Below are 15,772 nucleotides of genomic sequence, written 5' to 3' on the forward strand. Positions count from 1 at the left end.
CGCAGGACTGAAGGAAAGCCTTATTTTTAAAAAATTTTCAAAATCAAAAGCTTTTGCACAGCAAAGGAAACAGTTAACAAAACCAAAAGACAACTGAGAGAATGGGAGAAGATATTTGCAAATGACATATCAGATAAAGGGCTAGTGTCCAAAATCTATAAAGAACTTAGCAAACTCAACACCCAAAGAACAAATAATCCAATCAAGAAATGGGCAGAGGACATGAACAGACATTTCTGCAAAGAAGACATCCAGATGGCCAACAGACACATGAAAAAGTGCTCCATATCACTCGGCATCAGGGAAATACAAATCAAAACCACAATGAGATATCACCTCACACCAGTCAGAATGGCTAAAATTAACAAGTCAGGAAATGACAGATGCTGGCGAGGATGCGGAGAAAGGGGAACCCTCCTACACTGTTGGTGGGAATGCAAGCTGGTGCAACCACTCTGGAAAACAGCATGGAGGTTCCTCAAAATGTTGAAAATAGAACTACCCTATGACCCTGCAATTGCACTGCTGGGTATTTACCCTAAAGATACAAACGTAGTGATCCGAAGGGGCACGTGCACCCGAATGTTTATAGCAGCAATGTCTACAATAGCCAAACTATGGAAAGAACCTAGATGTCCATCTACAGACGAATGGATAAAGAAGATGTGGTATATATACACAATGGAATACTATGCAGCCATCAAAAGAAATGAAATCTTGTCATTTGTGACGATGTGGATGGAACTAGAGGGTATCATGCTTAGCGAAATAAGTCAATCGGAGAAAGACAACTATCATATGATCTCCCTGATATGAGGGAGAGGAGATGCAACATGGGGGGTTGAGGGGGTAGGAGAAGAGTAAATGAAACAAGATGGGATTGGGAGGGAGACAAACCATAAGTGACTCTTAATCTCACAAAACAAACTGAGGGTTGATGGGGGGAGGGGGTTGGGAGAGGTGGGTGGGGTTATGGATATTAGGGAGGGTATGTGCTATGGTGAGTGCTGTGAAGTGTGTAAACCTGGCGATTCGCAGACCTGTACCCCTGGGGATAAAAATATATGTTTATAAAGCTGTAAAAAAAAAAAAAAAGAAAAAAAGAAAAAGAAAAAAGAAAGGATGAATACCCAAGTTTTGTAGCAACATGGACGGGACTGGAAGAGATTATGCTGAGTGAAATAAGTCAAACAGAGAGAGTCAATTATCATATGGTTTCACTTATTTGTGGAGAATAACAAATAGCATGGAGGACAAGGGGAGATGGAGAGGAGAAGGGAGTTGAGGGAAATTGGAAGGGGAGGTGAACCATGAGAGACTATGGACTCCGAAAAACGATCTGAGAATTTTGAAGGGGTGGGGGGTGGAAGGTTGGGGGCACCAGGTGGTGGGTATTGTAGAGGGCACGGATTGCATGGAGCACTGGGTGTGGTGCAAAAATAATGAATACTGTTATGCTGAAAAAAAAAAAAGTTATTTGAGAGTGAGAGAGAATAAGTACGAGCCAGGGGAGGGGCAGAGTGGGGAGAGAGAGGGAGAGAAGCAGATTCCCCACTGAGTGCAGAGCTCAACACCGGGGCTCCATCCTAGGACCCTGAGATCATGACCTGAGCTGAAATCCAACGCTTAACCAGCTGGTCCACACAGGCGCCCCACAAGCCTTATTTTTTTTAAATTTATATTTTTAGGGTCACTTGAACATGTTTCGTAGGCTAAGAGTTTTAGGATTCAGAGAAGAGAGTGCTTTCCGGATTTTGCTGAAGTATGTGTAATCTCTTCTCATTTATTTCATTTTCACTTTTTTTAAATCTCTTCTTCCTTTCATTCACCTTGCGCTTCCCTTATCACGGGCGTTACCATCACCTGTCACCTCACTCTACTAGAGACAAATCCCCAAAAGGCAGGCCTGTGCCTCCCATGTATGCGTATGGGAAGAGTGCGAGTGTGGCCTTCGGTGCACTGGACTCCCTCTAACCCCTTCCCGCCCAACTGAGGCCAGACTCGGTGCTTCACCACGCCCCCATCACAGAAGTCCACAAGCCTGCATGCGACTTTAGCTTACCTTACAGCCGCCCGTGTACATCTATCCGTCTCTGACACTGCCTCTACCAGCATTTCTCCAGGTCTGGTCCACAGACCGCTTGCGTCAGAATCACCTGGGCTGCTGCAGCAGGTAGATTTCTGGGCCCTGCACCTACTGAACCCCAATCTCTGGAGGGTGGGGCAGGTACCCGTACACGTGCCGGGCCTGGGCTGCATGCCTCTCCTTTGTAACATTCTGTGGCCTTTGATGTATCTGCAAAACCCCCAGCTCTGCAGGCACTTAGACCTGCACCCATCCTACTGGAGCTGACTCTGACCTACAAGGGCCCGAGTCCCCACAGCTCTTGTGTCCTCTCCTTTCCCTTGTGCTCATCCCTGCACACACCCCTTCCCTCTTCCTCCTCCCATCATAGCTGCAGCCATCCTCCCGGCCAGCCCCAGTCCCTCCTGCACAGCTCAGAACCTGTCAATCGCACTGTCCCCGGAGCACACTTTTTGGGCCTTGTTTCATGATAAAATGATCAGTGCTGCCTGAACACACACACTGTTGCCTGGAGAGATGGTGAATGTCTAAGAATGACTAGGCTGTAGTTCTTTTTTTTTCTCAGAGCAGCTGACAAAGAAGTGTCCCTGACAGTTCTGGCTGGATGAATGAGTGGAGAGGGGCAGTGAAGGAGGCTCTGGGGCGGGGGGGGGCAGCTTCCCTGGGTAGACTTCTCTCCACTGGGAGGTGTCCAGTTCCCTAAGCGCCTTCCCCGCTGGAATTCTGGGGAGCAGACGTAGTTCAGGAAAGGAGACGAGCTCACTCTGAGGGAAGAGATGGCATTTCCAGAAAGCAAAAAGAAATCTGGATTCATTTTAACTTTGTTTTCTCATCCAATCTTGGTATTTAAAAATTAGCTTTTGAAGACAAGAGCCCTCATGTGAGGAATGGAATTATCACTGAAGGGTGGTGACAGTCCACTAAAAATGTCCTTCTCCTCCCCACCCACAGAGGCAAACAGACCCTTTGGTAAGAAAAAGAGGAGGAATATGTGAGCAGGGGCTACGCCAGAGGGCCCATCTCTGGCTATATTCTCCTTCCCTCTGGTCTCAGCCTTACTACTGTGCGAACTAGAAACCCTTTAATTGCTGATATTGTATAAAGAACAGTGAAGGCTGCTGGTAGCTCAGAGGTAAGCTTCTAAAAAAGAACCCTTCTCTGTCACATCAGACTTGGGCACACAGCTACCATCACTCTCTCCCACGCTGGCTTCCTCTGCCTGGGTTTTAAGGCCTCCCAGCACCCCAGCCCATCCCAGATGTGTTCCCACCATTCTCCACATGACTTCAGGGAGATCTTTTCTCCATTCTGGAACTTCTGTCCTCTTACATAAGAATAGAAGAGTCTCTACTCTGTCAGCTTGGACTTCTACCCTTTCCCAAAACCTCTTGAGCAAAGGTACATCATAAAGGTATGAGAAAAGTTAAAAGCAACACCAAACAAAGGGGACATCTGTGTTGTGGAAAAGAACCACTGCATATCATATCTCAAAGACAAATGTTAAGGTCATGGGTCTTGTTTGGGTACGTTGTATGTTTTTGGAAAGCAGCAACTGAAGCATCGGGAATGCAAAATCTATTAGTTGATTTCTGGAGTAAAATACAGTTGTGGTCCTACGGTCTCATAAATGTCTTTCTTCACATCATGGGGCTGGGTTCATGTTCCAGAAAAGCAGAGATGAAAGCAGTGCCATGCTAAAGACTGTAGGAATATTTTAATTCATATGTTTTAATTCATTATGTAATAATAATATCACAGTCTATTTTACAAGTTAAATGTATGAGAATGTATGAAATAGAAATGGTAGGAAAAAAACTAAACATAGGTCAGGAATATGAATTTTTCCAAAACCAGGGGCCAAAGGAAGATGCGTTGCCTGCAGGGCCCAAGGAGGAAGCAGAGGGGGTGGGAACAGCATTGGCTCTCGTGGTAAGCATCTGTCCCTGTGTCACCCTGGAAAGGAGTCAAGGCTCATCCTCTGCCCTGGTCTGGGGTTGGGAGTTGAGTCTGGTCAGTGGAAGATGGCGGCTTGGGAGGAAACAGCCATCTGGTTACCTACACAGAACTGGTCCCCTGGTGGCCGCAGGTGGGTTGCTGTACAGGGAATTAGGGGTGGAAATGTCAAAAATCAAATGCGTGGAGGAAAAAAGTCAACAGTTTCCTCCTTTCCCCCCCAAAACCCAAATTCTTGAAATGCACACACATTCTTCTCTCAAACGTAGAAAAGTCTCACTCTGGATGTGCTTACAAGAAGATCGTCGTCAAAAAACTTTGTCTCTATGATAACATTCCCACTATAAGTAAGAAGAGAGGGCAAAAGAGTGAGTGTGTTAGGCAACAGATTTCATTTCCACAAAGTGGCTTCAGTTTGGGTCTGCTGGGCCTGGGGACACACACCTATCTAGAACTTTGGCTTGCGGACACTGAAATCTACGTCCAAATGGGGTTAGAAGTCTAATGTGACATTTAACTTTGTGATTAGATTTTTTTTCTCCTCAAGTTCAGAAAACAGAAGAAAGAGCATGTTTTAATCCTTGATATATGTAAACCCCTTAGCAGAGTGCTCTGCAAACAGGGTGCTTATACATATGACTTTTTTTTTTTTTTTTAATATGAGTGACTTTTTGATACACATGGAAACCTGCAGGTCTCTGGTAGGCAGTTATGGGTTGGTCTTTCCTGCATCTATTTCCATCACTTTGGGTAACAGCACTCTGTTCTTCTTCTGGGGACCCACCACATCTCCAGTCCATGGGTCAGTCCAGTAGCCTCTCCTTCACCTGGCAGAGGGCTAGGCACAGGACATAATATGGGCTAACCAGACTCTTCCCCTGCTCCCCGCCAGAGCAGGATCCTTTCTATGGCTGCTCCTGAAGGAGATCATCGATGGATTCCTGCATCTGCCACCTGCATCTGCCACCTGCATCTTTGAAGCTGCCCGGGTCTCAGTGCCACCCGCCACCCGTCACCCCCCATCCCCCTTCAGGTCTGTCCTATCAGCTGGAGTCATTTCTGTGGCTTGCAGCCAAAGAACCCCAAATGACACACCTGTATTGTACAGGGGAGAATTTCATTTTTCTTGGTGGGTATCCTAGTGTTTCCAAACCAAACCACTCTCGAACCAAGTTAAGGACAATAGAGGTACTGTTTTTGGGTTCCAGAAAGTAAAATTTGAGTTAAAGAACCTAAGTAAGTCATCACAGACTTATTGGACCTGGCCAAGAAGGAGTCAATGAAGGTTAATAAAATATAAAAAATGCCCTTCTATATACTACCCTGTACTTTCCCAGGGTAATTAATAGCCAGCAGATACATTTTTTGTTGGCAATTAATTATAAAATAGGTACATAAGAAACTCAAGATTTAATTGGCTATTAGAATATAAAAATATCTACCATTGTAATTAAAAATCTATTAAAGCAAACATCTTATAAAGCAAACAACCTCTATTTACATTCAGTATGGCTTTCACCAAGGATCTGTTTAAAGGGACAATCCAATATTACACAAATATCTGTGGGAATAACTCATTACTAGACACTATTATTAAGATCTCTGAAAGTCTAATACCTTTTCCGAAGAGAAAATGTAAGCTGGGCCCTTACTGACAGTGTTTTTGGATAAAGGACAAACAAATTATTCTTTGAGCAGGAAGCATAACTATGAAAATGGTAAGCTAGTCTCTGAAAAACCATAACTGAACATTATCCTCTAAAACAAACTTAGAACTTTGCCAGATTCCATTAAAGGCCATTCAAGAAAAGTACAGAGTATCAGAAGTTTGGTTGTCAGGAAAGTGAGCAAATTAGCCTAGATTTAATATAGAGTACAGGCCAGTTTCCTCCCATATCACCTTCTTTCATCCTCACTACACCTCTGTGAGATAGAATTATTAATTCTATGTGTAGAGAGGAGAAAAATAAGGCCAGAGAGGTAAACATTGTCCAAGATTGCACGGCAAGTCAGGGTTATTCAGGAATTTAGTCTAAAGGTCTAATCTAAAGTTTTTTTAAATTTTTTTCCATTTGATCACACTGTTTTTTTCCTATGACAGAGTCAGTAACCTGTAAACTCAAATACCCCTGAATACTCTCTCCCCTTATTTTCACCCAGGGCTGCCCGCTGAGCAGCACCGTCAGCCCCCCTGCTTGGAACCCACTCCCCAGAGCCTGCGGTCTGCTCACTCACGTTAGCACGCTGGCGGGCATCATCTGGGATTCGGGTGCGGCCTCTATCAGGGACTGCCAGGTGTTTGTGGAGTTTGGGATCACAAAGCCAAACTCGAAGAACCATTCTGAAGGAAGAACAAAAAGCTGGTGAGTGGGCATGCCAGAGAGTCTCGGGGCTCTGCACCCGTCCCCCCACCTTTAGAGTGAGTCTCTTCTTACCCCAAGAACCACAAATGAAGCCATCAGAGACCTCTGGGGCCAGAGGCATGTGAAAGAGGCATGACAACCCCTCAGGCTGTCCCCCCCCCCCACCACACCAGAGGCTTACTCCCTCTGCTCTAGGATCTAAAGGGTGAGGACTAGTGGGCAGATATAGTATAAACAACGCTCTTAGCAATAGGCTATGTGTATATGATAAACAGAAGAACAGACTAGGCCTTTCACTTGCAATTCCAGCTGTAAGACACGGACGTGCACTCTTACAGTTCATGGTGGAATCGGTGCAGAGTGGTCTTGGTGGCCAGATCTGTGGGAGACTGAGAGCTCTGTACCAGGCCCTTGTTGGCAGCTTCCTCGTGACCACATTATAATTCACCAGTGATAAAGCAGGCACCAACCCGGGCCCACCAGCGTCAGAAACCCTTTTGTTGGGCTCAAAGCCCCTTGTCATTGCCAGCTTTGTTTTTGCTGGGGCCCCCAGTTTCGCAAGGTATAGGAATCCCATCACAAACTGAGTTGCAAAATGAACGTTACCGAAGCAGTGTTTTAAGTTCATTGGGTCCTGCCTTTTTACTCTGTCATCCTAAGTGGGGCTTCCAGGCACTAGGCCACAGAATACCTTCTAGGCATTGCCCTTTGAAGTAAACTTTTTGTTCCAGGCGGAATTTTTCCATTTGCTCTGCTGAAGAGAAGTTCAACTCTCGAGACACTGCCTTGCACTTGAGGATTTTCTTGGGAACACGGGCTGGTAAATAAAAAGAAATATTGAAGCCATTCTCAATGAAAATCACATACTATTATTCCTTAAGTTTCTGGGAGCTTCTTAGAGCTGATTTAGAGAACACATTATCTATGTTAAATTTCAGAGAAAAGCCTTGGTAACACAAAGGCAGAGGTCCCCAATTGGTCAAGTGCATCTGACTGAAATATCTTTATTATTATTTTTTAAAGATTTTATTTATTTATTTGAGAGAGAGAGAAAGAGAGAGGGAGAGCACAGAGGGAGAGGGTGAAACAGATTCCCCGCTGAGCAGAGAGCCTGATGCAGGGATGCAGGGCAAGATCCCACCACCCCAAGATCACGACCCGAGTGGAAGGCATTTGCTTAACCGACTGAGCCACCCAGGCGCCCCCGTGAAAGATCTTTAAGAAACACCAGATATAGTGCATCTAAGGGCCTTCCCTAGCTGTTTTCATTAGGAAAAGGGCTGAATGGACACCTTCTTTACTCTGTTCTGTTGGTTTTAACTTCTTAGTTTTTCTTTTATTTCAGGGAGATAAAAATGGAAATTTTCTTAAAAAAAAAGTTGAGAGCTTAGTTTATATCTTTAGGGATGTTTTAATGTTAAAATTTCAGCACAAAATGAGTTTTGGGAAGTCAGAGGGAAAAATGGTAGGAAAGGAACTGAGAATCTCAGTAACACGTGCTGTGCCCGCAGGGATTTGCCCATCAGGATCTGCATTAATTTAGCTCCCTGATGCTTAGGCCCTGTTCCTGAAACATCAGAGCCCTGTGCAGGGCAAGGGTTGGGGGATACCTTCATGCTCCACTCCAGGGACTGACAGGTCTTCTGTTCCTTGCCACAGTATCTTCCCTGTCTCAGCATCCCGGAGGTTCATCCAATTTCTGATCAAATGTATTAAGGAAAACAATGCACCGAAAGCGACTCTAACTTTGCACTCAAGGTGTGTTCTAGCTCTCAGATTTGCTACCAACTCCTGTTTACTTTTTAGCAAGTCGGCCTATCTGCCAAGTGCCATGAAAGAAAATGAGGAGGTGTAGGAGGGTCCAAAGGACATCTAAAGGAAGATTGTAGTACAGACCCAACAGATTTTTTTTTTTAAGATTTTATTTCTTTATTTGACACAGAGAGAGCACCAGCAGGGGAAGTGGCAGGCAGAGGGAGGAGAAGGGCTCCCCTGCTGGGCGGGGAGTCCAATGTGGGGCCAGATCCCAGCAGGCTGGGATCGATCAGAACCGACAGAGGGCAGATGCTTAATGACTGAGCCACCTAGGTGCCCCCCGCAGTGGAGATATTTTTATCTACAACACGAGAACCAAAGACTACACATCTAGAAACTGCAAGGAGAGAGAAAATGAATAGTACAAAATAAAAAATTTTCCAACAGAATCAGACCAGCCAAGATAAAAGACTTAAAGAAACAGATAAGAGAGGTATCCCAAGAAGTGACTCATGCAGACCACCCCCACAGCCCATAAATTTTGCTCGCAAGTCCACAGATCTCAAGTACCCATTTAACTGCCTGTTCTTAGATATAAGAAACTAGCCAAGGATCACCAGAAACCGAAATGAAAGACAAACCAAAACAAAGAGAAAAAAGCAACTTAAGAGGAAAAGAGAGACTACAGAGGAAGATACAAAAAATTTTTTTAAAGATTTTGTTTATTTATTGAGAATGAGGTGAGAGAGCACAAGCAGGGGGAGCAGCCTGATCCCAGGAGGCTAAGATCATGACCTGAGTGGGAGGTAGATGCTTAACCAACTGAGTCACCCAGGCATCACAGAAGATAAAAACTTTTGAAAAGAAGTATTAAGAACTAACAAAATTGGGTTACCTGGGTGGCTCAGTTGTTAAGCATCTGTCTTTGGCTTGGGCCCTGATTCCAGGATCCTGGGATTAAGTCCCACAGGGAGCCTGCTTTTCCCTCTCCCACTCCCCTGCTGTGTTCCCTCTCTCGATGTCTCTCTGTCAAATAAATAAATAAAATCTACGAACAAACAAACAAAACAGCCAGAGATAATGTAACCCTTATACACTAAAAATCATAAACAATTAAATTTTGTATATTTTAGGTGATCTTCTCTGGCTCAAGTTTACAAATTTTGAGGCTAGTCAATTGATAATCTCATTTAATCATAAAATGCCTTCTAACTTAAGTAGTTATATTTTCTAGTTTCTGTATTGTTCATTATACAATAAATGGATCACTAATAGCAATGAAAAAATGAATATTCAGAGAACAAAAAAGAATGCTAGAAAAATACACATTTTGATAGCAGAACCAAACAACTCAATGCAAGGGTTGGAAGACAAACCTGAGGAACTCTTTCAGAAAGAAAAATAAAAAGGGACAAGGAGAGAAAACAGGAGAGTAAAGATAAAAGAACCGGGTATCAACCTAAGAGATCCAAAATCTAACAGGAGTCCAAGAAAGACAGAACCGAAAAACCATGGAGAGGAAGTGATCAATGAATTAATTCAAGAAAATGTCCCGGACTGAAGATCTAGCAAGTGACCAAGTGACATCATTGTGAACTTGCAAAACGTCAAGGTTAAATTTTAAAGCAAAGCTTCCAGAGGAAAAACAAGTCACATAAAGGTCAGAATCAGAATGGGGAAAAAAAAATCAGAATGAATCACACTTTTCAACAGGGATTCTGGAGGGTAGAAAAAAATGAAGCAGTGCCTTTACGAATCTCAGGGAAATTCCTAAAACTAAAAAAAGAGATACTTTCTCAAGAAACTAATGATAATATGCTATTTCAAAATGACAGGGAAGACTAGGGAAAAAGACGATATTGAATCAATGAGCAAGGGACTAAAACAAGATACAGGTGAAAAAGTCCTCTTTAGAGGACTGAAGGGTGACAGGCCGAGGTCCAGACAAGAGCAGGTCAGAAGGCTTAGAAAGAGATCTTAAGAAGATGAAATTCAGGGGCGCCTGGGTGGCTCAGTGGGTTAAAGCCTCTGCCTTCAGCTCAGGTCATGATCCCAGAGTCCTGGGATCGAGCCCTGCGTCGGGCTCTCTGCTCAGCGGGGAGCCTGCTTCCTCCTCTCTCTCTGCCTGCTTCTCGCCTACTTGTGATCTCCATCTGTCCAATAAAAAAAAAAAAAAAGATGAAATTCATAGAATATCTGATGGGATTAAATGGGAGAGATTTATACAATTAGGGGATATTTGGGGGTTCATTAGTGAGAAGCACAGAAAGCCCAAGTAAATGAATAAAAAACCAAGACAATAATTAACATCAGGGAAAAATCAAAGGTGGTATTGGAAGAAAAAAGCAGTTGCACTATACTACATGGCATCATTGCAAATAGGGCTGACAGAGTCATAATAATAAAACTACAGACTATGGATCCAATACCATTATCCTGAGAGGATGGGGGAAGAGAAGAGCATGTATGTGTGGTCAGGCAGAAAGTGTTGGTAAAGAACAAAACTCATTTTCCACAGTGAGAATTCGATAAACAATGCCTAAAATAGAGACATTAAGGCATAGCCACAGTGTGCAATTCAGAAATATGAAGATAAATAGTAAATAAATCAGCTAGAAACTGAAAATGGTTTTCTCCAGGGAGTAGAAAATAGGAATGAAAGGATACAGAACGCAGCTCATCATTCAAAACCAGGTAGAACTATAACTCTGAACAATGTACACACACAACTTTGATAAATATGAACACTAAATTTAAAAAGACAGTCCTGAGTTTTTTTAAACAATGGACAAATAATTTTAAAAACATTAGTATTTCCATACATAGAGGCTAAGTCTGAGAAAGATAGCTAATATTCACAAAGAGATGGACCTTCAGATAAACAGTTGATAAAGTTTACAGGTCTTTTTTTTCTTTTTTTTTTTTCCCATTTTTGCTGTCTAGCAACCAAACCCTCTTCCCAATAGCACCATGTTGCCCCTGTGGGAGGCAGCAACTGCAAGGCATTACTGTAACTAGAAGATCCAAATCCTTCCCTCCGGAGCCTGGTGCAGCTGGGGGCAAGCACATGACCTAGGCTTGGAAGCCTGGGTACCAGGAGTTGAGGAAAAGTCAGCAGTTCTGCAAGATGGGGGCAGGAGCTGTGCTAACCCAAGCTTCCCTGCTTTGTGACCACTGAAACCCCAGGGAGCCTTCCACCTTTCTGACTGGGTAGCTTGCAGTGTTGAACCCAGAGCGACATGGCTGATAAGCATCACTATGCATGACACGGTACAGTTAACCTTCTGGAGACATTCTTTCTAGGTTTTGCTGTTACTGAAGTCACAAAAGATAACCAAGGTTACCCTGGCTTCTTGTGCTCTCAACCTGCTGGTGCACTGCACCCCCACTCCACTCCCCTATGAACCTACCATTGCTTTGAAGTTGGGTTGGTTGTGCTTCTCTCCTCTCCTTGTGTGTAATCCTAACAGTCTCCTCATATGCTCATTATATCCCCAGATACTACTGCTCTTATATACCTTTGCAGTTTTCTTCTTCTCTGCTTCATATTTTTTTTAAAAACTAAATTAAAAAGCAAGTCAATAGTATACATACTTGCTTAGATCACCTTTTTTCTTTAAGTTTTTTTTTTTTAAGATTTTATTTATTTGTCAGAGAGAGAGGAGAGCGAGTGAGCACAGGCAGACAGAATGGCAGGCAGAGGCAGAGGGAGAAGCAGGCTCCCCGCCAAGCAAGGAGCCTGATGTGGGACTCGATCCCAGGACGCCGGGATCACGACCCGAGCCGAAGGCAGCTGCTTAACCAACTGAGCCACCCAGGCGTCCCAAGTTTTGTTTTGTTTTTTAAAGATGTTATTTATTTGACAGAGAGAGATCACAAGTAGGCAGAGAGGCAGGCAGAGAGAGAGAGAGGGAAGCAGGCTCCCCGCTGAGCAGAGAGCCCGATGCGGGACTCGATCCCAGGACCCTGAGATCATGACCTGAACCGAAGGCAGCGGCTTAACCCACTGAGCCACCCAGGTGCCCCAGATCACCTTTTTTTAATATGTGTGTGTGTGTGTGTGTGTGTTTTGTTTGTTTTAAAGTAAGCTCTACGCCCAGTGTGGGTCTTGAACTCACGATCTCAAAATCAAGAGTTGCATGTTCTACCAACAGAGCCAGCCACGCACCCCCAGATCACGTATTAAAATTCCAATGACTATAAATATACTTAGCTATTCTGGGGTCTCCGTATATGAAGACAAAGCTTCCCCAGCTGGAGAAATGAAACAGTAGCTACTACTGCTCCAGCAAGTCCACTCAGAACTCAGATCTAACAGAATTGCCTTAGACATTCAAGCCCAAGGTTTTCAGAAGACACAGCACTCATTTAACCCGCTCTATACATGCTTTTCATTCTTTCTCTTCGGATACTCTCTTAGGTACCAATATAGCCACACTGGACACCGGATTTTCTTAAATAACAAAACTAAAATTACTCTTAAAATTTCAGGCTCACATACAAGGGGGGCATTCCAGCAAAACTACTGCGAGAAAAGCCTGGGAAAGGGGGCTCCCTTTGTAAAGCAACAGCTAGATCAGAGCTAGCAGTTTCCAAAAAAAGCATTACTGCTGCTGGCCTGGGTCAGCAAAGAAAAGCCTGGCACCAGAATTACTCTTCAATCTATTAGAGGATAGAAAGAAAGAAGTCTTAAATGAGAGTGTGCTCTCTGATGATTAGCGGATGGTGAACTGAAGATTCCTCCATTTTACAGCAAGAGAGAGAAGGTGCTAAAAATATATGGCTTATCTTCCTAACATAAGCGCCTCCTGTCTTTATAAATTATCAGTTTAAGGACTAAATTATCTCTTTAGGAAACTTATTATTGTCTTTTTGGAAATATACTTAAAAACATATTTTGGCCAGTTCAACTATTAGGCATTTCTTGCATGTACCTTAATCCAGAAACCTATCAGTCTGTATCATGGACTTCACTTCACTTCACTTCACATTGTATAATCCTAACAAAACCTGTAAGATTTCACCCTCAGTAAATACCACAAAATTAGAGAAATACACATAGAGCTCCATCCAATGATGTTGGGATGGAGGCTACTGAGAGCCCCTCCAAGTTCTCTAAGGTAGGGGTGAAAAGGAACACTCTTAATTCATGGCAAAGATGCTGCCATCTGGGAACAGCTTTATAAATCATAAAAATACAAATCCATGACAGCTCAATAGCAAAAAGAAATAAAAATTATTAAGGTAGGTATTTTTTGGTTAAGTTTTATTTTGTACTTGATAGACTAAGAGTGCGAGCACATGCATAAGAAGGGGGAGGAGGAGAGGGAGAAGCAGTCTTCTCCTTGAGCAGGGGGCCTGATGCGGGGCTCGACCGCAGGACCCTGGGATCATGACCTGAGCCGAAGGCAGGTGCTTAACCAACTGAGCCACTCAGGTGCCCCTGAGGCAGGTATCTTAAAATAACCACAAGAAAAGATGGTCCTCAAAAGAGGAAGTGTATTTCACTAAAAATGTTGGAAATGAGGGTGCCTGGGTGGCTTAGTTGGTTAAGCAACTGCCTTCGGCTCAGGTCCTAATCCCAGGGTCCTGGAATAGAGACCCACATCAGGCTCCTTGCTCAGTGGGGAGTCCGCTTCTCCCTCTCCCTTTCCCTGCTACTCCACCTGCTTGTGCTCTCTCACTCTCTCTCTGTGTCAAGTAAATAAAACTTATTAAAAAAAAATGTTGGAAATGAAAGGCAAGCTTTAATGGCTTCATCATCATCTGGTTGGAAACATTTTTTTGTTTTAGCAGCTTTTTGTTAACTAGATTTTTCAGAGAAAAAGAGCCTGAGGTTTAAGACTCAAAGGTCAAGTCACTTCCAATCTTGAGAGAGGAGAGGATTAGGTACAAGCTTTAAGGGGGTGGGAGGGGGGTTAGAGGACTATTTATAAATACCACCTTCTGGGTCAGCCAGGTCTTTTCTCATTTAAAAGCTCCCAGGTGATTTATACCCAGGGTGAACACAAGGGAAAACTTTCCTATGGGAAACCTCTGCTGGGAGAGCTGTTCCTGGTACCTTCTTATTTGGAACCAGGCAGACAAAAGCAGCACACTCTCGTATGTAAAAGTAAGAGCATGTTAAAAATAAGCTTCAGCCTGGAAAAAATAAGTTCCAGAAAAAAAAAAATCAATAGTCTGTAGAATGTCAAGCCTTAGGAGAGGTAAAAAAGGAAGTAAACTAAGATACGCATGGAAGAATGAGAGTCACTTGGCGCCACACAGAAGGTTACATAAGTCTTCTTATGTTTTAAATAGCTGTGACCTGGTATGATTATGATTTTGGTCCAGTGTGGGGGGTGGGGACAGACCTAAGGTAGAGAAGGCCAGCAGGGAGGTGGTGGTGGAGCGGGAAGTAAAGGCTTGGGGAGAAAAAAAAGAAAGCAGTCAGATGAATGACGTATGAGGTAAATTTCCTTAAGATGTGAATGCAGGCACTGGGATAAAAGAATTTAAAATATTTAGTGACAATCATCTAGAAGCATTTTGACACGAGTACAACTATACCTTCATTTTTACATATTAAACAGAATGGATCCACTGTACATGGCAAGACCTCACCGGCCAATTGAGAAGAGACCAGAAGGAGATTAGGGGAGAGGAAGAAACTGGAGTAGAAAGGAGGAATGGGGAAGGAAAAGAGAGGGAAGAGGAAAGAAACATGGAACACACAAACAGAGGGAGAGAGAGACACATACAAGGGATGGAGTGAAAGAAAAAAAAGATACTGAGAAAGAGACAAATAAAAATGCCCACATGTCGCCTGGGTGGCTCAGTGGGTTAAAGCCTCTGCCTTCGGCTCAGGTCATGATCCCAGGGTTCTGGGATGGAGCCCCGCATCAGGCTCTCTGCTCAGCAGGGAGCCTGCTTCCCTTCCTCTCTCTGCCTACCTGTGATCTCTGTCAGATAAATAAATAAAATCTTTAAAAAAAAAAAATGCCCACATGTAACTGAGAACCAGGCCCAAATAGAAGGGAACAAGAAGGAAGGGGTTCAGGAAGTTCAGAGATGAGATTCCAGTTTTTCCTGCTTGAATCTTATATTACAGAGTTGTCATGGTTAGCGGCTTTCATAGAATGGTTTGAAATTGATGGGTAGGAAGACTGACCCCCTGAAAATGTTAATTGGCTGATTCACAGTTTCCTGTAATTTATCATCCAAACTAGTACTTTTGAGAATCAAAGAGGGTGCTAACGGGACAGCACACTTAAATGAGTTGGCTCATGTAAGGTGCTTAAAATCTTAGCAGCAGAGTGGTGTTGTTATGAATCCATTATCATCTCCTGTCTAGGCTCCTGATGGCTTTCCTTGCTGAAATCAAGAGTCAGACGCTTAACCAACTGGGCTACCTAAAGTGCCCCTCCTTGCTTCCATTCTTGCTCCCTCTTTCAATCCATTCTCTTCACAGAAGAAGGTAATTTTATAAATACTGTGAATTAGATGTTAACCCCCGGTTTTCCTTTGCACTTAAAAACAAAACTCAAGTCCTTTGCATAGTTTACAAGGTGCCCAGTCACTATGTTCCACCCTTAATGGTTTCCTTTCTCTCTCTCCAGCACACTAGTGTCTCTTC

The 15,772-nt window shown here is 43.5% G+C and overlaps 1 protein-coding gene across 1 annotated transcript in view; it reads right to left on the reverse strand.

The window, feature by feature from the left end:
- Nucleotides 1–3,781: 3,781 nt before the first annotated feature.
- Nucleotides 3,782–15,772, reverse strand: part of PDE6D (phosphodiesterase 6D) — a 51,472-nt gene continuing 39,481 nt past the window's right edge. The window contains exons 2-5 of the mRNA XM_047721342.1: nucleotides 8,013–8,101; nucleotides 7,094–7,219; nucleotides 6,275–6,380; nucleotides 3,782–4,380 (exon numbers count right to left, since the gene is read on the reverse strand). Of these exons, the coding sequence (XP_047577298.1) occupies nucleotides 4,299–4,380; nucleotides 6,275–6,380; nucleotides 7,094–7,219; nucleotides 8,013–8,101 (403 nt within the window). The 3' untranslated portion in view covers nucleotides 3,782–4,298. The remainder of the gene's footprint in view (nucleotides 4,381–6,274; nucleotides 6,381–7,093; nucleotides 7,220–8,012; nucleotides 8,102–15,772) is intronic.

The sequence above is a fragment of the Lutra lutra genome, chromosome 3 (genome assembly GCF_902655055.1).
Source record: "Lutra lutra chromosome 3, mLutLut1.2, whole genome shotgun sequence".
Lineage (NCBI taxonomy): Eukaryota > Metazoa > Chordata > Mammalia > Carnivora > Mustelidae > Lutra > Lutra lutra.